The 27,260-nt window shown below is 31.4% G+C and overlaps 1 protein-coding gene across 1 annotated transcript; it reads right to left on the reverse strand.

The window, feature by feature from the left end:
• Positions 1–9,199: 9,199 nt before the first annotated feature.
• On the reverse strand, positions 9,200–13,214 carry LOC113382063. The gene is made up of 4 exons (XM_026620623.1): positions 13,203–13,214; positions 12,789–12,852; positions 9,525–9,655; positions 9,200–9,463 (listed from the first exon to the last, which is right to left on the reverse strand). Exons 1-4 carry the CDS (start codon positions 13,212–13,214, stop codon positions 9,200–9,202), a joined length of 471 nt encoding a protein of 156 aa, XP_026476408.1.
• Between the last annotated feature and the right edge of the window lie 14,046 nt (positions 13,215–27,260).

A 27,260-nucleotide genomic window follows, 5' to 3' on the forward strand; every position in this document is an offset into this window, starting at 1 on the left:
TCCTCAAAACTGAGGCAACAAAACAGAGTTTTGTAAATATATACTTGTTCAATTGATGGTGAGTATGTATTAATGATAGCTGTTTTATTTTAAGAAAACACGGCTTGCTCGCATTGGCGGTCATTGTCCAAGAGTGGCAACCGTATCAATGTCAAGACAATATTCACTGATGCGGTCCCAAGAAGAACAGCTGGGGCGGGAGCAAAGGCAAGAAGAATTTTTCAATACTCCGTTTTTTTAAATTATAAAACGTCATAGTGATGTTCTTATAATAGTAAAATAATGAAACTGTTCACTTAAAATATTTGTATTAATTTTCCTAAACTAACAATGATTTCCGGGATTGCGGCTGAAATGATTTTAAAAGTCATTCAAGTGTCGGAGGCTCAAGTAGAAGATTATATTAGAGAAGGCTTCATCGCACACAGGACAGGTACACTAGGAATGAAGAGAAGACCAGAAGACAGAATTAGTTTTTAAATTTAGTTAAGTTTATTGTAATAAATACTTAGGTTTTTATTGTGTTATTTTGTTAACTAGACTTAACTAAAAAAGGTTTTTATATAAAATTGAGAAGCAAAAATTATTTACCTGTAATAATTTATATATCCATATCACTAATATTTTTTTTTTTTTTTTTTTTACATCTGGCAGACAGAAATCCATATCAGTGTGTTTAAGTCTTGTGTAGTCGTAACATCTACAAATATCTTCCAAAAAAATCGAGTGTTTTTAAAAAAAAAAAAAAAAAAAAAAATATTAGTGATATGGATATATAAATTATTACAGGTAAATATTTTTGCTTCTCAATTTTATATAAAAACCTTTTTTAGTTAAGTCTTATTACACTTTATCCCGGTACATAATCCATTCCTTTATTAAAATATTTTTTTCTAATTAATCTGTATTGACCATCGTTAATTAATGTTAATCAATATTTTAAAAAACATTGTATTTGACAGAATAAACCTGATGATGGAACGTACCTAGTTCCGAAACGTCGTATTAAACATCTTCAAAAAACAAATTGTTTTTTATTATTGGATTTACTGTTCGGAAAAGAAACAATCAATATATTGAAAAAATCCAGGACTTATCTATTGAATATACTCCAGAACACAATGGGACGAAATTTCTTTCAATCACTGTCAAACACTTCAGACCACAAGCACCACACTCTGATGAAAACATTTTCAAAACTCAATATTAAATATGCAAAAGCCATCAACAAAAAAATATTTTTATTACGATGTAAAAATGAATGGATTATACCGAATTTCATAACTAATATCATCAACCAACAGTTTTTACAAACAACTTCAAATATATATAAAATTGAGCGGCAAATATCATACTTACAAAATTCAGTACTTAAATTAGAAATAAAAAATTCTTTTATTGACATAAAAAATAAAAAAACACGAATAGATCAGATAATAAATACACTCCGAGAAACAATAGATGAAAATACTTTTAATAAATTTTTAGAATTCGAAAATAAAAAATACGATAAACACTTTCATATTATTAAAAATAAACAAATACAGAAATTGAAAAATCTTATACAAATTCGAGATAAAAATTATCCATTTCATGTTTCTAAATTTTCGATAGACAAATGGCTAATAAATAAAACCAATATAGTCATTCCAGAAAATATCCAATACATTTTAGCACTCGGTCCAAAATTCAATTACGCACCTAGTAAATACAGAAATAATGACTTCATAAAAATTTTAAGTAACATAGAATACAATATAAGGAACATTGAGACTGACAAGCAAAATCGAATCAGGTCAAAACTATGTAAAAAACTAGTTAAACATTTAAAAAAAGTTGATAAGAGTTTCCAACATATTCATCTTAAAAGACTACACAAAGATATAGCGGAGACCAAATTATTCATTAAATCTAATAATATAATTGTTTGTCCAGCAGATAAAGGCAATATGACGGTAATTCTTGACAAAGAATTTTATACTAACACTACATTACGAATGCTAAAAGATGATACTACTTACAAAATCATTACAAATGATCCAACACAACAGTGTTCTAGACAATCAATTAAATTAGTTAATGAATTAAAAAATAAAAAATTCATTTCTGACAAATTTGCCTATAATTTAAAAGTACAACATCCTATTTCCCCAAAAATGTATTGTCTTCTCAAAGTCCACAAACCTGAATGCTCCTTTAGACCCATTGTATCCTACGTTGGCTCCCCATTCTATAATATCGCTAAACACATTGCTAATATTTTAAAAAATGTCACAATTTCCTCTCCTCACTATGTAAAGAACTCTTACCAATTTGTGGATCTAATCAAAGACCGAAACATTACGGACGATCAAATTTTTCTAAGCCTTGATGTAATTAACCTTTTCACATGTGTTCCCCATGATTTAATACTTGATTCAATTGAAAAAACGCTGGCCCACTATTTGTAACTACACCGACTTTCCCATAACCACTTTCAAACACATCATTAACACTGTCCTGAATTGCTCTTATTTTAATTGTTTCAATAATTTTTATCTACAAATCAAAGGTACTGCTATGGGTTGCCCATTATCCCCTGGCATTATAGACCTAGTTTTACAAACCCTTGAAATTTCCGTTTTCTCCACATTAAATTTCCAAATATATTTTTACGTTAGATATGTAGATGACACATTTTTTATAATAGACAAAGAACAATCAGATATGATAATCGATACCTTTAACAATTACAATAAGAGCATTCAGTTCACACATGAAACACAAATCGACAACAAATTAAACTTTTTAGACGTGACTGTACACAAAATTGACAACATTATTTGCACAAATTGGTACAGAAAAACTACATGGTCAGGGAGATACCTTCATTACGCGTCATATTGTCCCAAAAATTATAAAGTCAATACAATCATTTCTTTGATAGACCACGCAATCATGTTGTCTCACTCTTCTTTTCATACCCAAAACACAACATTAGTAACTAAAACTTTATTAGAAAACGGATATCCCCTCACCCTCATCAATTCCATTACCAATAAAAGACTTTCCTATCATAAAAGTAACAATTATCAATCCATCTCCAAGTTATTCCAAGACAACAATATTAAACCAACTTTTCACAGCATGCCTTACATTGACGGCTTATTTGATTATTTTGACAAATTACTCAAAGAAGAAAATATTTTCATTTCAGGAACAGCTCTATATTCTTTTAAAGAAATGTTTTCAAAAATTAAATCCACCACCCCTCCTAAATTCAATACTAACATAGTTTATTCCATCCCTTGCAAAAATTGTCAAAAACAATACATTGGCCAAACATCACAGTACATTCATAAGAGAATGAGACAACACGAATTAAGCGTCACTCATCATAAAAGCCGAAATTTCCAAAGTACTCTTGTCCAGCATTCCATCGAAAACTCACATAATTTCACCTTTGAACCCAATATTTTATATAGAGAGGATTGTACTTTTAAAAGACTTTTTTCTGAAAGCAGTTTAATCTTTTTGAATTCGTCAAATAGTGTTAATAAAAGATCAGATCACAATACCATTTATGACTCATATTTAAATTTTTTAAACCTGATTAAAAATAATTAATCCTAATAGTTTTTGAATATGTATATATATACATGTATATATGTTATAATATATGTACATCCATATATGTGATTATATGTATGTTTTTGTGTGTACACTATACACATACACTTGCATATATGTTCATGTGTATAATTGTAGATACATTAATATATAGATATGTGCATATGTATGTATGAGTGTGTAGGTGTGCATATACATGTGCATGTATATATATATATATATATATATATATATATATATATACATAATATTTCTCAACATTTACTAAAGCAATATTTCCTTTTTTTCGTAAATTACCAAACAAGAGCCATAAAAAATCATTTTTGCCAAGAATTCCGTGCATTGTCCTTTACATCTGGCAGACAGAAATCCATATCAGTGTGTTTAAGTCTTGTGTAGTCGTAACATCTACAAATATCTTCCAAAAAAATCGAGTGTTTTTAACAAAAAAAAAAAAAAAAAAAATATTAGTGATATGGATATATAAATTATTACAGGTAAATAATTTTTGCTTCTCAATTTTATATAAAAACCTTTTTTAGTTAAGTCTTATTACTCTTTACCCCGGTACATAATCCATTCCTTTATTAAAAAAAATTTTTCTAATTAATCTGTATTGACCATCGTTAATTAATGTTAATCAATATTTTAAAAAAACATTGTTTTTGACAGAATAAACCTGATGATGGAACGTACCTAGTTTCGAAACGTCGTATTAAACATCTTCAAAAAACAAATTGTTTTTTATTATTAGATTTACTGTTCGGAAAAGAAACAATCAATATATTGAAAAAATCCAGGACTTATCTATTGAATATACTCCAGAACACAATGGGACGAAATTTCTTTCAATCACTGTCAAACACTTCAGACCACAAGCACCACACTCTGATGAAAACATTTTCAAAACTCAATATTAAATATGCAAAAGCCATCAACAAAAAAATATTTTTATTACGATGTAAAAATGAATGGATTATACCGAATTTCATAACTAATATTATCAACCAACAGTTTTTACAAACAACTTCAAATATATATAAAATTGAGCGGCAAATATCATACTTACAAAATTCAGTACTTAAATTAGAAATAAAAAATTCTTTTATTGACATAAAAAATAAAAAAACACGAATAGATCAGATAATAAATACACTCCGAGAAACAATGGATGAAAATACTTTTAATAAATTTTTAGAATTCGAAAATAAAAAATACGATAAACACTTTCATATTATTAAAAATAAACAAATACAGAAATTGAAAAATCTTATACAAATTCGAGATAAAAATTATCCATTTCATGTTTCTAAATTTTCGATAGACAAATGGCTAATAAATAAAACCAATATAGTCATTCCAGAAAATATCCAATACATTTTAGCACTCGGTCCAAAATTCAATTACGCACCTAGTAAATACAGAAATAATGACTTCATAAAAATTTTAAGTAACATAGAATACAATATAAGGAACATTGAGACTGACAAGCAAAATCGAATCAGGTCAAAACTATGTAAAAAACTAGTTAAACATTTAAAAAAAGTTGATAAGAGTTTCCAACATATTCATCTTAAAAGACTACACAAAGATATAGCGGAGACCAAATTATTCATTAAATCTAATAATATAATTGTTTGTCCAGCAGATAAAGGCAATATGACGGTAATTCTTGACAAAGAATTTTATACTAACACTACATTACGAATGCTAAAAGATGATACTACTTACAAAATCATTACAAATGATCCAACACAACAGTTTTCTAGACAATCAATTAAATTAATTAATGAATTAAAAAATAAAAAATTCATTTCTGACAAATTTGCCTATAATTTAAAAGTACAACATCCTATTTCCCCAAAAATGTATTGTCTCCCCAAAGTCCACAAACCTGAATGCTCCTTTAGACCCATTGTATCCTACGTTGGCTCCCCATTCTATAATATCGCTAAACACATTGCTAATATTTTAAAAAATGTCACAATTTCCTCTCCTCACTATGTAAAGAACTCTTACCAATTTGTGGATCTAATCAAAGACCGAAACATTACGGACGATCAAATTTTTCTAAGCCTTGATGTAATTAACCTTTTCACATGTGTTCCCCATGATTTAATACTTGATTCAATTGAAAAACGCTGGCCCACTATTTGTAACTACACCGACTTTCCCATAACCACTTTCAAACACATCATTAACACTGTCCTGAATTGCTCTTATTTTAATTGTTTCAATAATTTTTATCTACAAATCAAAGGTACTGCTATGGGTTGCCCATTATCCCCTGGCATTATAGACCTAGTTTTACAAACCCTTGAAATTTCCGTTTTCTCCACATTAAATTTCCAAATATATTTTTACGTTAGATATGTAGATGACACTTTTTTTATAATAGATAAAGAACAATCAGATATGATAATCGATACCTTTAACAATTACAATAAGAGCGTTCAGTTCACACATGAAACACAAATCGACAACAAATTAAACTTTTTAGACGTGACTGTACACAAAATTGACAACATTATTTGCACAAATTGGTACAGAAAAACTACATGGTCAGGGAGATACCTTCATTACGCGTCATATTGTCCCAAAAATTATAAAGTCAATACAATCATTTCTTTGATAGACCACGCAATCATGTTGTCTCACTCTTCTTTTCATACCCAAAACACAACATTAGTAACTAAAACTTTATTAGAAAACGGATATCCCCTCACCCTCATCAATTCCATTACCAATAAAAGACTTTCCTATCATAAAAGTAACAATTATCAATCCATCTCCAAGTTATTCCAAGACAACAATATTAAACCAACTTTTCACAGCATGCCTTACATTGAAGGCTTATTTGATTATTTTGACAAATTACTCAAAGAAGAAAATATTTTCATTTCAGGAACAGCTCTATATTCTTTTAAAGAAATGTTTTCAAAAATTAAATCCACCACCCCTCCTAAATTCAATACTAACATAGTTTATTCCATCCCTTGCAAAAATTGTCAAAAACAATACATTGGCCAAACATCACAGTACATTCATAAGAGAATGAGACAACACGAATTAAGCGTCACTCATCATAAAAGCCGAAATTTCCAAAGTACTCTTGTCCAGCATTCCATCGAAAACTCACATAATTTCACCTTTGAACCCAATATTTTATATAGAGAGGATTGTACTTTTAAAAGACTTTTTTCTGAAAGCAGTTTAATCTTTTTGAATTCGTCAAATAGTGTTAATAAAAGATCAGATCACAATATCATTCATGACTCATATTTAAATTTTTTAAACCTGATTAAAAATAATTAATCCTAATAGTTTTTGAATATGTATATATATATACATGTATATATGTTATAATATATGTACATCCATATATGTGATTATATGTATGTTTTTGTGTGTACACTATACACATACACTTGCATATATGTTCATGTGTATAATTGTAGATACATTAATATATAGATATGTGCATATGTATGTATGAGTATGTAGGTGTGCATATACATGTGCATGTATATATATATATATATATATATATATATATATATACATAATATTTCTCAACATTTACTAAAGCAATATTTCCTTTTTTTCGTAAATTACCAAACAAGAGCCATAAAAAATCATTTTTTGCCAAGAATTCCGTGCATTGTCCTTTACATCTGGCAGACAGAAATCCATATCAGTGTGTTTAAGTCTTGTGTAGTCGTAACATCTACAAATATCTTCCAAAAAAATCGAGTGTTTTTAACAAAAAAAAAAAAAAAAAAAAAAAAAAATATTAGTGATATGGATATATAAATTATTACAGGTAAATAATTTTTGCTTCTCAATTTTATATAAAAACCTTTTTTAGTTAAGTCTTATTACTCTTTACCCCGGTACATAATCCATTCCTTTATTAAAATATTTTTTTCTAATTAATCTGTATTGGCCATCGTTAATTAATGTTAATCAATATTTTAAAAAACATTGTATTTGACAGAATAAACCTGATGATGGAACGTACCTAGTTCCGAAACGTCGTATTAAACATCTTCAAAAAACAAATTGTTTTTTATTATTGGATTTACTGTTCGGAAAAGAAACAATCAATATATTGAAAAAATCCAGGACTTATCTATTGAATATATACATATATATATATATATATATATATATATATATAATATAATATTTATTTATATTATATATATATATATATATATATATATATATATAATAAAAGATGACATAAATATTAAATTTGGAACTACGTTTACGGAAGACAACATTGAGAATCGTTGGAGAGTGCTGCAACGAAATTATAAAAAATATGTTGTCAGTCGAGCTACTGGTACGAATAATGATGTAAATATATAAAATAATTTTATACATATTAACAATTATGTCTAATAGGGCAAGGAACTTTCAGTTTCCAGTATGCAGAAGAGTTTGATGAAATATATGGCAATAGCCACAATATGAATCCAATCTGCATACTGGAAATAAATGATGTACAAGAAATAGAAAACAATCCACCCAACCAACAAGCGCGGGATGAAAGTGCACATGAAGTTAGAGAAATTATTGCAACTTCAAGAAGAAGGCAGCGCCGTAGAAGGCAAACGATATTAGAGAAAATGAGAGAAGACCGGTTGAGGTTTCAAGAAAGAATAATACAAATAGAAGAAGCAAAATTGGCAATTCTAAAACAAAAATATGGAATGCTCTAAAATAAAATAATATTAATAAATTTTCAATAAATATAAATAAATCATTATCCAATATAAACGCCTGATTTTAATTTATTAATTCATTTAATTTTTTTTCAATACAGAACATTCACAGAATAATACATTATAAGTACTTGACAAGAGCCTGAAATAATATTTATTATTATTGATCAAGGCGTGCTTATGAATAAATTAATGAATAAATAAATAATGTAGGTTTTGCCTAATTAGGCCTATAATGATAAATTAGCTGCAATTTGATCGCGTAATATTGAAGCATCTGTTAAATAAGGATCAGAATCTGCCACATCATCTGATGTCTCATTATTTTCATCTTCCATTTGCAAATATTCAAATTCATCAGTGAGACTCATATTATATAGAAAGCAGCAAGCTCTTATAAAGTGAGAAATAAGAGTTATATTTCTTAGTTTTAAATGATATAGTTGTTTGAACTTTTGTTTTAGCATACCGAATGTATGCTCAATTTTAATTCGATTACTGCTGAGTTTTTTATTAAAATTTTTCTGAATTACTGTAAGGTCATGAGTATTTTTATAAGGTGTCATCAAATTTGCATTTAGTGAGTAGCCATTATCTCCTAATAAAATAAAATGTCCACATTTTTTAATTAAATTTGAGCCCAATTTTGATTTTCGAAATATTCTTGCATCATGAACAGAACCAGGATTTCCAATGCACACATCTATAATTTTCTTTTGGTCATCACAAACTGCCTGAATATTTAAAATACATATAACTGTAAACTGGAATACTGTAAAACGCATAAAGATGCAAGTAGATGAAGAGCAGTACATGAATTGAATAAAATCCTTTTCGGTTCATATATGAATTTGGATCCTCTATCGGTTTGTTTCCTCTATTCGAATGTGGCAACCGTCAATTGCACCAATTACATTTAGAAAATCATTTTTAGCAAATTCTGCGGCAATCACCAACTTTTCCTCATCACTCGGCCATTTAATAAATTTTGGGGATAAATTGCTTAAAAAGAAAGCAACCCTTTGCACTATTCCATGTAAAGTACTTAACGTTATATTAAAACGATCACTGACATCCCTGTAGCTGGATGTTTGGTGTCCCGCAAACCATAAAAATATTAGTATCTAAAATAATATGTAATTAATTATGATTTTACTGGTTTGTCAATTATAGTACATTTTTTACCTGATTAAATGCACAGATTTTTCCGAATGGTCCATATTTAATTTTGTTGTCTGATATATTAGAACACGTTGTTTTGCTTATTCTGAAGTTCTCGAGAAATTGTATGTCATCAAACAATGGCACCACTTTTTCTGTCAAAATGAAACTATAAAATGATTGCATTGCACTTATGAAATATTATATTATATTAACCTCTGCCTGACTGAGATATGAAAATAATGTATATATATATATATCTATATATATATATATATATATATGTATATGTATATATATATATATATATATATATATATATATTATATATAAATAAAATAATAAACTAGTGGGGCGCATGGCATCGTGCCTTAAGGCAAATTGCTGGAACTTCCCGTACCAAAAATTATTTTTTTAAAAAGATTAACATTTTTGAAAAAAAAATTACTCTGAAAAAAATAGATTTTTGAGAAACTATAAATTTTTGACAAAATCTTACTTTTTGTTGAAAAATTTATTTTGAAATATTTTGGAAATTCTGAACTTTTTTTCAAAGCAATCGTACTGCTTTAAATGCATAGAGACTAAATATTGAAGCGCGTAAGCGCCGCGTCGTCGTCTAACGGATAAACACTGGTACGGAACCCATAGGAATGTTAACAAAACTTATACTTATTGTTAAAATCTCTATAAAATATCTGATAATTTGATATGCATATGTCTAATGTCTAATGATTATTGTTGACCGCCAAATAGTATTTTTTTTAGTTTTTTTCACTAGATCTCAGAAACCGCTAGACCTATCTTCATGAAAATTTGATAAGTTCTGCATCTTGTTCAAACAAGTAAAATGTTTTTTGAATTATACAAATTGGACGCTCCGTTCTCTTAAAAACTGAGTTACCGTTTTTGGCACTTTTTGCCCCGTATCTTCGGAACGGCTAGGCCTGCCTTCGCTAAAGACTAATCAGCACGTCTTCTCATCAATACAAATCGAATATTTTTTGAATTAGTCAAATCGCTTCATCCGTGTAACCGAAATCGTCGACAAAAATTTGTATCCGAACACACACACATACACGCACACACACACATACACGCACATACACACACACACATACATCAATTTTTTCTAAGGCATGCCAAAATGTTCAGAAGGTTTTAAAACGTAAAAATATATAAAAAAAACGATTTTTTTGCGATTACTATAACTTGCTCTACGAGAAGTTAATTATAAATAAATCAATTTATCATCTCCATAACATTAACAATCGTCATTTCATTTCGAATTAAATTTCAAAAAAAAATAGTTGCCAAATTTACACAAAATTGAAAAAGTGCTCCCGCATAGTCACAGTCTAAACGCATTTGCAAATAATTCTGTGCGACATTTTCACTTATACTGTGCTTAGCTTGGCGGCATTTTCACATTTTTCAATAATTTTCACAAAATTGGAAAAGTGCTCCAGTACATAAACAGTCTAAACGCACTTGCGTAAACATTTGTACCAGAGTGGCGCTTAGACTGTGCTTAGCCTGGGTGATTTTTTGAATTTTTAATCCAAAATTACAAAAAAAAATTTTTTGAAAAAAAAATTAGAAACAAAAATTTTTTTTTCCAAAATCAATTATTTTGTTGAAAGAAGCAGAAAGTTCTTTGAATCATTTAAATCGGACGCTTAGTTCTCTCAAAAACAGCCCTTTTTTTAACATTTAGCTCTGTATCTCCGAAACCTCTGGGCCTACCTTTGCCAAAAACTAATCAGCACATCTCCCTATCAATAGGAATCGAATGTTTTTTAAACCATTCAAATCGGTTGATCTGTTCTCTCAAAAACTCGCTTTCTATTTTTTGCACTCTTTGCTCCATATCTCCGTAACGGCTGGACCTGCCTTCTCCAAAAACTAATCAGCACGTCTCCTTATCAATACGAATCGAATGTTTTTTAAACCATTCAAATCGGTTGATCCGTGCGCCCGAAAACGTGGACGAAAAAACGTGGACATACAAAACACACACACACACACACACACACACACACACATCCATTTTTTCTGAGGTATGCCAAAATGTTCAGAAACCTTCAAAACGTCGAGAAATGTAAAAATTTTTGATTTCGATTTTTGGACGATTACTATAACTTACCCTACGGGAAGTTAAAAAAAAATAGTTGCCTAATTTGCACAAAATTGAAAAAGTGCTCCCGCATAGTCACAGTCTAAACGCATTTGCAAATAATTCTGTGCGACATTTTCACTTATACTGTGCTTAGCTTGGCGGCATTTTCACATTTTTCAATAATTTTCACAAAATTGGAAAAGTGCTCCAGTACATAAACAGTCTAAACGCACTTGCGTAAACATTTGTACCAGAGTGGCGCTTAGACTGTGCTTAGCCTGGGTGATTTTTTGAATTTTTAATCCAAAATTACAAAAAAAAATTTTTGAAAAAAAAATTCGAAACAAAAAATTTTTTTTTCCAAAATCAATTATTTTGTTGAAACAAGCAAAAAGTTCTTTGAATCATTTAAATCGGACGCTTAGTTCTCTCAAAAACCGCTATTTTTTAACATTTTGCTCTGTATCTCCGAAACCGCTGGGCCTACCTTTGCCAAAAACTAATCAGCACATCTCCCTATCAATAGGAATCGAATGTTTTTTAAACCATTCAAATCGGTTGATCCGTTCTCTCAAAAACTCGCTTTCTATTTTCTGCGCTCTTTGCTCCATATCTCCGTAACGGCTGGACCTGCCTTTGCCAAAAACTAATCAGCACATCTACCTATCGATAGGAATCGAATGTTTTTTAAACCATTGAAATCGGTTGATCCGTGCGCCCGAAAACGTGGACGAAAAAACGCGGACATACAAAACACACACACACACACACACACACACATCCATTTTTTCTGAAGTATGCCAAAATGTTCAGAAACCTTCAAAACGTCGAGAAATGTAAAAATTTTTGATTTCGATTTTCGGACGATTACTATAACTTACCCTACGGGAAGTTAAAAAAAACAGTTCTTAATACTGATAGCTGACTACACAACCTTTCACTACGATATTTTAAGATATTTTCATTATAATCAATAAAAATGTGCAAAAAATGATATATTCGGATTCGAATAAACTATAATAATCTAATGATAAATATTGAAACAAAACATGGCGCCCATGGACGATATATACAGAGGTATACTTAATTATCTATGATATACAGGTAGTCAAGTGGCTGTCGTTCACTCGTAGCTTAAGGGTAAATAATAAATAATAACTGATACTTACCAAGATATTCTTCATTTTTTGGAACTTGAACAAACTCTAATAAATCTAACTTCTCCTCATCGTTCTGCAAAAAATCATAAAAAACTCGTTGTCACTCATGTTAAACTCTCTCCATAAAACACATTAAACATTTCATAATTTTACTTTACTTAAACTGAGCAAATAAACAGAAACACGAAACGAACTATACCGAAGACATGCGAATGAATTCTTGGCAGTTTCGTCGCGTTCGATGAAACCGTCTTGTCAAATCGTTGGAAACTGTCATGAGATGGCGCATGCGCTGTGTAAGAAATCATAATGAGTTTGGAAGAGTTGTGGATCGTCACAAACTGCCACTCCGAACAAACCCAAGAGAGCGCAGCGGCGCTACGACAAAACGTTAAAACGGTGAGATTAACAGTTCCGTTATACTTGTTTACCCATGGTTCCGAAAGATTTTTATTTCATACTAGCTGACCCGGCAAACGTTGTTTTGTTAAGTATTTTTAAACAATTTCTAGAGAATCAAGAAAATTAATGCTTTATTTTAAGTGCATAAGGATGTGTAGTGTATAATGAACGTCTACTTGTTCAATATTGTATAATTTATATTAACATTATTCGTTTGCCCATATTTTGTTAATACTATCCAAATTTTTTTGGATCTTTCGACTCATTCGTTTTTCTTTTTTGCTATTTTTTAAAAATTTGTTATCTAGTCCATTTTACTCCTTAGGCGAGGTAACTTGGGACAGCCAGATGGCAAACAGGTTCAATGTCTTATTTTAATTTAAAAGGTATTTTACAAAATAATTACATTATTCCACTAATGCAGAATATAAATTCCAATTTTTATTATCAGTTAATATACTTATTTAAATTGTTGACTGTTATAACTCGAAATAAGTTATTCGACAATGTCCCCTGCACTTAATTCTAAATTTAGAATATTAATTTGAATAACTTAAATAAAATTAATAATAATATAAAAATATTTTATGAATGCGAATGAGTATAAATTATACAGTTTTTTTAAGAGTACTGACTTTGACAAAAATATGATTTGCAAAGCAAATGTGCCATGAGGCCAAAAATTTATTTTATATTAACATTTAAAAAAAGTTGATATTTTGAGTTTCAAATAATAATTGCGGCCCGTTTAATAATATTTTATAAGTATAAATAAAATAACAAACTACAAATAAATAGTATTCAATAATATTCATTTAAAACACCATATTAAAATTTAGAGCTGTGAACCGGATCCGGGTCCAGCGCGGTTCCGGTTCTGGAACCGGTTCCCAAATCTTGGGAACCGACGACGGTTCCATTTTTTTCTTAATTTTTTCTGTCACCTACAACGTTTTATTTTTATATCCTATATTATTATTTCTAATTCTTATTAATTTTAATTCAACATTTCAAAAATTCAAATATAATAACTCAAGAGATTATTTATTTCCATTTCAAAGCCTAATTTCGATTCAAAATTAATTAACTTATTCGAATTAAGAAGTTAAACCAATTATAACTTTCGCAAAGGAGTACTTTGTTTGTTTGTTTGTTTTTCATTCAAAACCTTTTCTTAAAAAAAATTAAATCGATTTCGAATATTACTATTCGAAAAATTTGGGGATATGCTGAACGGGTATTTTCTTCGTAATCAACCGTTAAAATATTTTTATTTACGATTTTAATTAAATCTACAATGATTTTTTACCAAAAATAATAATGAATTATAAATTAAGTACATTTCAGTTCAATATTCAGCTTTAAGAATTTAAAAATTTATTAATTTTGGTTAATAAATCGTTACCGAATATGTACACTTAACTTATGTACAATTATACACAACAGTTTGTATTTGGGCAGAAAGAGAGATCAGAACTTCTGCGAATGCTTGAAAGGGACAGAATAAGGGATGAACTGCCGCTGTTCATCGCTTATTCTGTCCCTTTAAAGCATTCGCAACACAGATAAACAGACCACATGCGAAGAATTTTTTTGTTTATAGATAGGCAAAGGAGACGTGTTGCGACACAATATAAAAAATTAAACATTGTTATATGTATTAGTTTGAATCTTTTCATTGCGAGCCATCAGTCTTTAGCCCATAAATATTGATTTTAATGACTTGTCCAAATCATACTTTGACAATTGTTTTCAGAAAGAACCCCAACTATTTTCAATAGACAACACCCGACTACAAGAGCCGCATTTCGTTAATCCGTCTAAATTATTATTTCTGAAACTAAATATTTATCCATTTCAACAACATTCCAAACGATATAGAAGTTAATACAAACACTTCTATTCTACTTTTAAAATTGTCAATTTTTTTAAAAAATATAATCAGTTCATGTAACATATATTAGTTTATGTTTCAATTATATATTATTTTATATATTTGTTATTTATATATGAAACACTATTTTAAAATATGCAATATTTCAAAATTAATTAGTAAACTCGAAGGAATTTTTGAAATTTGTTGTTTTACGATTTATGAGTCGATGTACAATCGCCAGGCTCTAAAAATACGCTTCTGCTTTATATATAAATATATAAACACTAATACATATTTATATATATATATATATATATGCTATATATATATATATAAATATGTATTAGTTACTAATATTATGATCATAAGGTACAATCTTCGGACTGCAAGAGTGGAATTACATAATGGGAAGAACTTAGGTAGAATAAATTCTAACGTTAAAAATAAAATAAAATATGTTGGCAAAGTAAGAAATTTTTATATTTCTATGAAGTTACCAATTTAGAAATTAACTAACTTTTAAAAATATTAAATTTACTTTTAAAAGTATGCTTCAAAGTAATTAAAGAAGTGTATTGGTTTATGAAAAGTTTATAATTATTTATTTAGAAGTTTATGAAGATTACGTATAAGCTAATTCAAGGAGTCAACAACTACTGACCTGGGACCACGGACAGTAGCCAGCCAGAAGAAGAAAATAATAAATTATAATTTCAATGTAAATATAGCTAATGTAATAAATAATATTATATTATAGTATTTGTGTTATTCAAGTGGAAATATATGTGGAAGATACACACATAATTGGTGACCCCGACGTGATATTTTGATCTGAAGATGAAAAAATCAGGTAAGAATTCTGACAAAACGCCTTCCAAGACACCGAAGGGTTCCGCATCTAAACCTGCCTCAAATCATGTATCCACAAACAATACAATTAACCGAGTTGCAGTAAAAATACCACCGTTCTGGAACAATAGCCCGAATCTACGGTTTGCGCATGTGGAAGCACAGTTTGAAATTGCTTCAATAACCAACGAAAACACAATTTTTTTATGTAGTTGCCCATCTCAAATGGAAGCACGCATGCGAAGTGGAGGACGTGATTCGTAGGCCACCAGCAGAGAATCCCTATTTTTATTTAAAAGAAGTCCTCGTAAGCAGACTATGCGCATCAGAAGAGACTACAATCAAGCAGCTACTTTCGCAGGAAGAATTAGGGGATCGCAGCCCATCACAATTTTTGCGACATCTTCGCTTCTTGGCCGATCACACAAAAATAGGTGAAACAATATTCAAATCTTTATGCATACGACGGCTGCCTGCTTTCGTTCGCGGCATTTTACAAATCCAAAGTGACCTACCTTTAGATGGATTGGAAATCTCAGCGGACAAAATACTAGAAGCTCAACCGTTGGTCCCGCATGTAGAGGAGGCATTAAAGTATGCTAAGAATTTGACACTTGCTAACAATTCAGCCAGCATGAAGGTGCCGGCGAAGACAGATATCAAGCTGTCAAGCATTTCAAATGTCATGAGCGCGTCGGCCATTTTGCGTATTGTTTTTTTATTAAGTGAGCTTGTTTCATATTTAATATTAATATTTTTTAGCTTTTCGTTATGATTCATTCTTTTTGTGTTTATTTTTTTTATGTCCGTTCAAGTTTATTCGCTTTGGCTTTTTGATTACGCGCCTATTTAGTTCATATTTTAATTTTCACATTTTAGGGTTATGTTTTAGGATTCTTTTCATTCAAAGATCATTTTAGTCTAGCTTAGATTTTATACAATGTTTTAGTTATAATTTTCTTTTAAAAAATAATTTAGGCTTACGTTTCACGCATGGGGTTACACTTCATTTATTATTTTTGTTAGGCTTACGTTGTATACATTATTAGATTTGGTTACGATCTTAATCTTAATTCAGTGGAAGCTAACTAAAACTCAACAAACAATAAATAGAAGGTTCAGTAAATGAAATAAAATTGAAACACTTTTGATGTTATAATACTAAATCAAAATACTTCATACTGTCTTGGAATTGACAGATATATTTCGTTTTTTCTGCAATATTTGCTATGAGGGAACAAGATATATTGTATTTTAACGTAATATATTGTCTAAGGTAAAGGCTATCATCTTCGTATTAGACAATATAATAATCATAATAATAATAATACTTGTTTGGCTGTGATAATAATGATCTTGACAGGTTTTAGCTGTCAAAGTTATGAATCCAATACATTTCAACTTGACGGCTAACTTCTATGTCGTCGCCAACTTCATGCTGGCTGAAATGTTAGCAAATGTCAAAATTCTTAGCATGATTTAAGGTGATGTCGCCTGTAGGCTCAACAAAGCAGCCACACCACAATCAATCTACCGACATCTACTACAAACACACCCTGGAAATTTGCAAGAACAAATTCGACGTTTAGGTAGATCAAGATCGAGGAGCAGCGAACGACAAGAAACCACGAAATACTGGTATCATCAGCAATTTGGAAAAAAGGCAAAAAATATCAAAAACCATGTACGTGGAAAACATATAGCAGAATACGCAGCACAAAAAGCGAGGAAACCGATCAGTAGTGGCGACAACTGATCATCAATCCGCTAAACGTCGCCTTTTTGTTCTTGATAAGAATAATAACACCAAATTTCTTGTAGATACCGGTTGAGACGTTTCGTGTTACCCCAGGAGAGCCTTCAGTAAATGCAACAAATCAGAGTATAAACTACAAGCTGCCAATGGTACTCCAATTCGAACGTACGGACTGAAGAATTTGCGTCAATCTCGTGCTGCGAAGACAGTTTGACTGGAAATTCATTATCGCAGACGTGGATACACCAATAGTAGGTTCGGATTTCTTAGCATTTTTGGGCTTCTACTAGATTGCCGAAATAAACGCCTGATCGATGGAAGAACTGGGTTACACACCGCATGTGTAACTCATACATCACACCAAGAAAGCGTTAAAACACTCATACACAAGGATCCGACAATTCAAAAACTACTATCAGAATTTCCAAATCTAATCAAACCATCCGACGCACTGCGTAAACCCCTCCACAGCACAAGACATTCCATTATTACAACGCCAGGCCCACCTGTAACATGCCGTCCACGTCGTTTAGCACCAGACCGATACCAGATTGCCAAGGATGAATTCGAATCAATGCTGCAAGAAGGCACGTCGATCAAAAAGTCCTTGGTCTTCCCCAATACACCTGGTCAAAAAGAAAGATGGAGGGTGGCGACCGTGTGGCGACTATTGCGCACTTAATGCGAGGACAGTTCCAGATAGATATCCAGTCCGTCACATTCACGATTTCTCAACAAGGGGATGTTGTAACACATTTTCTGTTATAGATTTAGTGAAGGCATACAAGCAAATACTGGTAGAAGAAAAGGACGTACCAAAGACAGCAATATCAACGCCTTTTGACCTGTTTGAGTTTCCATTCATGTCTTTCGGTCTCAGAAACGCTGGACAGACATTTCAGCGCTTCATAGACAAAGTTTTGATAGGATTAAATTTTTGTTTTGCTTACATAGATGATATTTTAGTTTTTTCCAGAAATTGACAAGAGCATCGAGTGCATTTACGAGCATTCGGGTGCAGAATGATAGTAACATTGAGGCATTAAAAAGAATGAAACAACGTTTAGTAGAACTATGTCAGCAGTGGGAGACTAATTATATAGAGTTAGAGGTGGCCCAACCTGGGGAGTTTTCAAAAGAATACTTCGAGTATTCTGATAGGCATTTGGATGTCGCAATTGGATGCTCTCACAAATAATGGTACCCCCTCACCTCCTAGGGCTGTAGATAGTCATTCTGTGTGAGATGTAAAGCTACCTGATATCACCTTACCCAAATTTAATGGTGATTATAGTGAGTGGACACAGTTTATAGATTTATATAATTCATTCATTCACAGTAATACCAAATTACCTCCTGTGACTAAGTTGCACTATTTAAAGGGAGCTCTGTTATCATCTGCTGCAAAATTAATTTCATCACTAAGCTTAAGTAATGAAAATTACATGGTCGTCTATGATCTGTTATGCAAAACGTATGATAATAAATTTTTAATTAATTCACTTTTGCAGCAGATTGATAACATAGCTCAAGTACACAGATGTACGCATGAATCCTTAGGCAATTTCTTGTGCAGCGCTAGGCAGCAGGTACGTACTCTTTTGGCAGTGTATGAGCCAACAAAATACTGGGATCTCATCCTGTTGTATGTGTTAAACAAGAAGGTGGATAGCAGCACTAGAATGGCGTGGAATTTAGCTAGGAATGGGAATGTGCTTCCAACGGTCAGTGAATTTTTTTCGTTTTTAGAATCAAGAGTATGTGCGTTGAAAAACTCTTTTAAATTAGAAAATAAGGCTAGTCAGAAAAGCATTAGTAACATAAGATATTTTTAATTTTGATGTAAGTTATTTGTCTGGATTGTCTATATCCGCGTCGATGATTTTATTTATGGGTCTGCAAAATGCCTGCAGATAATTTCAAGAAATCATCCTTCTCGGATATATTAAGTCTCTCGCCTCTTACGGGCGGGGCTAATATTGTTAATTTTTATTTTTAATAATTTTTATTCAGTATAAGTTCAGAGCTCAGCATAGACTCGAATCTGATGCCATTATATTCTCCATATTCTTTTTAAAATAAATATATTAATATCAAACGTCGCCTTTTACTTAAATAATCACCGATCACACCAGTAGTTAAATTATAGAACAAATTTAAAAGTGTAGTGGTTAGGAGAAGTAAAACTACAACACCCAGTTAGACGTCGAAGTAATTTTTAAGCTTCGCGCCTTAACATTTTGTCCAAACGAACCGGATATTTATCATTTGGACTTTTATAACTTTCCAAAGGACACAAATAAATAATATTAATAATTTTAAGTAATCTTTTGGACGTTCAAGTAAATTAATCAACCAGCAATATACAATCCGCTAAAATATCAAAGTAAATTATTAAATTAAAATCAAATCTATAGTGCAAGTGATTAAATTTAATAATACTACAAATTTCAAGTGAATAGTTTATAAAATCACAAATAAAATTAATAATTTCAAGTGAGTTATTATTAAATTAAGATCAAATTAATAGACTGAGAATGATTAAATTTAATAATACCACAAATAAATGAATAAAATTCAGTAATTAGATTTAATAAAATCACAAATCAAATTACTAAATTCAAAAGAATAATAGTATTTCCATTATAAAATTTGATTAATAATAAATCAAATTATTAAATAAAATAAATAAGTTAAACAACAAGTGTTAACACCGTGAGGACGGAGCAACCGAACGGAATAGCTGAGATTCTACACAGGCAACAACGAGGGCACAGCGGGACAGCAAGAAAGGTCAGTTCAAGTACATCCCTGAATTATTCCTTTATTATGTTTTGATCTCTGCAAAAATGGATTCGCAAAAAGCATTAAAAACTGAAAAGAAAATTTTAGAGATGAAGCTAACGAAATTAGAAAATCATTGCCAAAAGTTACTAAAGTTGCCGATGTCTGAATTAAATAGTAGTGATCTCAGTAATCGTTTAGATGAATTAAATACTTTAAATAAAGATTATGAAAACGTAGTTATTAATTTAGTTATTATCAATGAGGACTAGGAGGAGTCGAATAAGTTATGTGAGATCGATCTCTCCGAAGTCATTGATACTTGTGATCGATTAAAAGAAATGTTATATTCTATAATCAATAAAATGCCTACTATCAAATTTCATAAACTCACATCTTTAAAATAGCGATAGGGATACAATATCACATGGAATCTCAAACACCTTGCAATGTGTATTATGTCAAAAGACTCATTCTTCATATAATTGTGAAGATTTTCGAAAATTAACAGTCAAAGAAAGAATATCGCAAGCCCAGTGATTAAGAGTCTGTACGAATTGCTTAAAAACAAATCACCATTGCAATAATTGTCAATTTTCATGTCGTTGCGGAGTTTGCCAGAAAAAACATAATACACACATACATTGCATTGTGAAGAGCCAGCAAAAAATCTATCAATTAGAACATCTTTTTTTAATAATGAAAATAACCAAAATGAAACCTTATTAAATCAACGGTATTTTGACGGTAGATTCAATGTGCAAAATACACAATACAATAAAATTAATTTAGGTAACTCTAAAAAGATCGCATTGAAACGATCCGCGCCTCTCACTCATTTTGATACAAAATTATTTAAAGAGTGTAAAAATTTTACAATTAAATATTCAAAATCTATCTCTATGAGAGAAGTCAATAAACTTTTACAATCAATAAATTCATATTTTTTGCATCATCATTTGATAATTAAAACGGAAGTTTCAGCCAAATTGAGTGTGGTATTTGACACCTCATGTATTACAAATAACAGTCGGTCCCTTAATAATTTACAATCAGTAGGGCCAGCTAAAAAAAACTGATATATTTTTCAAACATTTAGGATTTACTTCGCACATTTGCCTGATGGCAGCTGATTTTGAAAGGTTGCATCGGTCAATTACAATTCACAAAGATGATAGGAAATTAACTATTCGGTGCGATAATACTAATAATCTCATAAAACTTTTTGATTTGAATACTTCAACATACGGCACGGCGTCTGCTCCGTTATTAGAATTATTATGTTTTGAGCAGTTTTGAAGAAATTTATAAGAGTTTTCCCACTAAATTTGAAATAGTCAAAAGCGATTTTGATTTCGATTATTTAATTACCGGAGCGGATACAGCGTCGCAGATACAAACTAATAAGCAGAATTTACTAAATCTGTTGAATTAAACATTCTACGTAAAATTTATTAATAATTACTTAAATTGCTCACAATCTTTACAAATTTTAGCGACAAAATCGCGGGTTGCTCCATTTTGCAACATTATATTATCACTATTAGGACAATGCGCGGATTACTTATTATACAAATTTATTAATGAAGTTAAAAGTTATTTTGAAAATTCGATTAACCTCAAATTACTTTGGAGCAATTTTAAACTAGTATTGGCATGGATTAATACTGCCAATTTAATTCCTTTACCGGGAGATATAATTAATAAAAATTTGTGGTGGTTCGATCCGTCGTGGTTGAAAACTACTGGCGAACTCACTTTTGACGTTGGCAACCTTTTGAAAATCAAAGATAAAATTGAACAAGCAACATTAACGGCAAAGCAAATCATAAATATTATATTGAAAATATATTCGTCGTTTACAAATTTAGTTAGAGTATTCAGAAAATTTACTCGTTTATTGAGGAATTGTTCAAGCAAAAGTAAACGTACATGCGGCGAATTAATAACCATCAGCATTGAGGTTCGTTCAGAAATAGTTATATTAACACGAACCGAAATGAAATATATATTAAAAAAATTACTAATAAAAGTTAAATCAGATGTAAAAATTTTCTACCCATTGTTAGACGCATTTTGCGCATTCGCGTTGTAATAAGTTTTTAGATTTAAATTACTATAATCGTTACCCAGATGTGCTACTAAAAATAATGCGCATACTTCGCTGATTGCCAGATGTAAACTTATTACATTTTTTCATTATGCAGCTCACCATTTATTATATACGCACAGAGATTGTGCATATTGGCTAATCAGCGATAGAAATGCAGTTTCGTTTGTTTGCAAGTCGTAAGTCGTATTCCGATGGGTAACGTATCAAAAAATCATGGGACTTTGCAATTACCACCCAGGCATTGTGAGATAGACTTCGATTATTTTAATAGACCCTCGTACTAGAGGTTATAGAAAAATCAAAAGAGACATGTTTATTTGTATGCTTCAGTACGAGAGCTGTTCATTTATTTTTTATATCAAATTCAATGTTAGAATATTGTTCAGCTACCCTCAGACGATTTATTATTCGTCGAGGAAAATCTATTGTTAGCATTTGGCCAGACAGCGGTAAAAAATTTTTGAAGCGTCCTTGGCAATTAAAGAACCAGCTATATTTTATAAATAAACTAAGTGAAGTGTACAAAATAATGGAACAAAACAATTTTATGACAAACAATTTAATACAATTCAATAACCTTCAATTAGTGACATGAGTTAGTGAAGTTTAAATTATTTACTTTGGTATACTTTCTTAATTACTTTTTCAATTACTTATATTATTAGGCTTATAATTAATGTATCATTAGTTTCGAAATAATATTAGTATTATTTCAAGGTGCCCGCCATGTTAAGAATTCGTAATAGTGTCGTCATGAACTATTTTTTGTAAGGGTCGTTTGTTAAGCTAGACTAGAGTGTCGCCGGACACTGTCTACATGTCGTTCATAGTTCAAGTACTAAATGCATTAGTAACATAAGATATTTTTAATTTTGATGTAAGTTATTTGTCTGGACTGTCTATATCCGCGTCGATGATTTTATTTATGGGTCTGCAAAATGCATTCAGATAATTTCAAGGAATCTTTCTTCTCAGATATATTAAGTCCAAGAAATCATCCCCCGCAGATGTACAAATTAATGTAACCCGCCTCTTACGGGCGGGGCTAATATTGTTAATCTTAATTTTTAAAAAAATTTATTTAGTATAAGTTCAGAGTTCAGTATAGAAACACCAACTATCTGATGCCATTATACTCATCATATTTTATTATAATAAACCTATATTAATTTCAAACGTCGCCTTTTACTTAAATAATCACCGATCACACCAGTACTTCAATTATAGAACAAATTTAAAAGTGTAGTGGTTAGAAGTAAAACGACAACACCCAGTTAGACGTCGAAGTAATTTTTAAGCTTCGCGCCTTAACAATTAGTGTCGAAGCATTCCCTCTGTACTCGTTGTTTACTACCTGCACATGATGTTAAAAAATGTAGTTTCAAAGGTACGTGTTACAGATGTAGAGAGCCTCACAATACCTTAAATTCATGATGATGTTAATCCTTCAGATTCAAATAGCCTACCCCCTTCTAGCTAGTCACAATAACATACAAATACTTCTTTCAACGGTTTCTCTTTATGTTTTCGATGCAAATGGTAAAACCCACCAGGTGAGGGCTCTACTGGATAGTGGCTCACAAATAAACTTAATAACAATTCATCAATACAAAAATTAAAATGTCCTACAATAGCTTCTTTAAGTAAAATGAACATGTTGCAAGCGCAATCATGTGTGAGTCAGAAAGCTGGTAAAATTAAAATCAAATCTAGAATTTCAGAATATCAACGCACCATTCATTGCGTAGTTGTTGATTACATTACACAAAATTTACCGAGTAGTTGCATAGACTATAAAGATTGAAAAATACCCAATTATGTAGACTTAGCCGATCCAGAATTTAATGTCGCGTTACCTGTAGAATTATTAATAGGTTCTGAGTTATATTTTGATATCTTGCAACGGGGCTGCGTACAGTTGCGACATTGTCTACCAGTACTAAGAAAAAGTCACTTTGGCTGGTTGTTGTCAGGGATTTATAAACAGTCGGATGCTGTAGCTCATGTTGGTTTTGTTTCGAATGAAGACTTGCACAATAACCTAACAATGTTTTGGCAAATTGAGGAGGTATGTTCAAGCAATGCCACAATGAATGGGTCGGATAAGTTGTGCGAGGAGCATTTTGTGTCCAACGTAAGTAGAAAAAATAATGGCATATTCGAGGTTGCCTTACCCTTTAAATCAGATAAGAAAAGCAGCTTAGGAGAATCATTCAATAGGGCAAAATGCAGGTTGGAAAATTTAGAAAGAAGTTTTACCCGAGATACGAAATTAGCTAAGGCATACAATGAGTTCATCCAAGAATACATCAGATTAGGACATGCAGAGCTTATTGACTTGAAGAAGGTTCCAGTAGGGTCATACTTTATACCGCATCATGCAGTATTAAAGGATGGGCGTTATGAAAAGATCAGGGTTGTATTTGATGCATCTTGTAAGACAAGTTCTGGCCTATCTTTAAATGAGACATTACACACTGGAGCTAAACTTCAGCAAGATTTATTTTCAATCTTGATTAGATTTCGCTGTCATCTGTATGTTTTTGTTGCTGACATAGTAAAAATGTATAGGCAAATACGAGTTCGGGAAGTAGACCAATACTATCAACTCATTCTTTGGAGAACATCACCTGAGTCTGAAATAGAAGTCTTTAAGCTCACTACCGTTACGTATGGAACCGTATGTGCTCCTTTCTTAGCGATGCGTTGTCTAAAAATGTTGACGTCTAATGAAAATTTATTATACCCTCGAGCTGCTGAAATCTTAGATAGGGATTGCTACGTGGATGATATAATTACAGGTACAAATTTCGTAGCAGATTTAATTAGTCTACAGAGAGATATAACTCAGTTACTTGGGGGGTGGGGGAGGCTTTGCATTGCATAAATGGGCAAGCAACTCCAGTGAACTTATCAATTCTATACCACATCACAAACTAGACATGACAATTTCAAATTTTCAACTACAACCTGAGACCGTAAAGACATTGAGAATAGCGTGGAACCCAACAAGTGACATATTAAAGATAAATAAGACTGACGCAACCCAAAACTCCAGGACAGTACCAAGTGACACGAAAAGATTTGTGTTATCTTCAATAGCTCAAATCTATGTCCCGATAGGACTGATTGCACCCATAACAATCACTGCAAAAATAATCATGCAGAACCTTTGGAAAAAGAAAATTGACTGGGATGATGTGATCCCAGAATCTATTCAAAAAGAATGGAACAAATGTCGTGATGGGTTATCACATCTCATATTCCAGGTTGTATCTTCACAACAAATCCCATTTTAATACAGTGCCATGGGTTTGCTGATGCTTTCCTTAAGGCATATGGTGCTTGTATTTATATAAGAGCCACATGTGAGTTTGGTGTAAGAGCACATTTATTGTGCTCAAAATCGAAAGTAGCCCCCCTTAAGAATATAACACTCCCCCGTTCAGAGTTGTCTGCAGCGTTACTTCTGGCTAAACTGTATAGGCGGGTTCTCACAGACATAGCAGAAATTATTCAAATATCTGAAACATTCTTGTAGAGTGACTTCAGAATTGTTTTGGCATGGTTACGGACTGATCCCTCGCAGTTAAAGATGTTTGTAAGGAATAGGGTTGCGGAGATTTCAGAACTCACGCCAGCAATTATATGGAGGCACGTTCCAAGTAAAGACAATCCTCCAGATATAGTTTCCAGAGGCGTTGATTCTCCTGCAGAGCTGGTTGACTGTAAATTGTGGTGGCATGGACCAGGGTGGTTAACTCAGAATAGCAATAGTTGGCCTAATAGATTTTCCTGTCCAGCTGTAGAGGTCATACCAGACAAACGGGTGGTTATGACGTTGAGTAGTCCTAGTAATGAACGCACTGATATAATGCATGTATTTGGCAAATTTTCTTCTTTCAGTAAATTAGTTCGAGTGGTGTCTTATTGTCTTAGATGGCGTCACAAATGTAAGAAATCCCAAATATTAGGCATCGGACAAACACTATCACCTTACGAATTGCGTCACTCGACAAATGTTATTTTTAAAGTAGTGTAGTGGGAAATGTTTGGCATGATTGCTAAGCTAAGACATCAAATAAAAACCTATCCAGCAAATTGATTCCTCTTAATACCTTCATTGATTCCAATGATTTGCTAAAAGTAGGAGGTCGACTTGAAAATGCAAACATTTCGTTTGAACAAAAACATCCGATCATCCTACCTAAAGGTCACAAGGTTGTCGAAATGTTTTTATTCAAACGAAATGTTTCATTCATTCAATGATTCATTTTTTAAAATACTGAAATCAATATTTCCATATTCAACCGACCTTCAGATCCTCTAACCCATGTGGATGAATTAAGTATTATTAATGAATAACATCACACTCCTTTAGGCGGCCATCAAAGATATAAGCGTACTTTTCACAAAGCTACCATTATGCCGCATCAACATGGACATATTATCTGCCACAAACTGCACATCCCGGATTTTATACCGAATGACTTCCAACTTTGGTTTGCCTTGGTGGAGAAGGCATTCGCGTCTTCCAATATCCACGATGAGAAGGAGAAATATGGATGATTTGTTACAAGACTGAATATTAGACATTCAGCCGAAGGTCGAGATTTGATAATCAATGAGCCTAAGGAGATGCCTTACTCTACATTGAAGGCAGCGTTAATTTCAAGATTAGGCACTTCGGTAAAGTCAAAG

The sequence above is a fragment of the Ctenocephalides felis genome, unplaced genomic scaffold, assembly GCF_003426905.1.
Source record: "Ctenocephalides felis isolate EL2017-DRISC unplaced genomic scaffold, ASM342690v1 CF-g0.4_SCAFFOLD_03265, whole genome shotgun sequence".
Taxonomy (NCBI): Eukaryota; Metazoa; Arthropoda; class Insecta; order Siphonaptera; family Pulicidae; genus Ctenocephalides; species Ctenocephalides felis.

Excerpts from the sequence above, each read along its gene's own strand:
- LOC113382063 (XM_026620623.1), bottom strand. Across the intron at positions 9,656-12,788 it reads AAAAAATGAAGAATATCTTG|AAAAAGTGGTGCCATTGTTT; the intron begins GTAAGTATCAGT and ends TCATTTTGACAG. Across the intron at positions 9,464-9,524 it reads AAATCTGTGCATTTAATCAG|ATACTAATATTTTTATGGTT; the intron begins GTAAAAAATGTA and ends ATATTATTTTAG.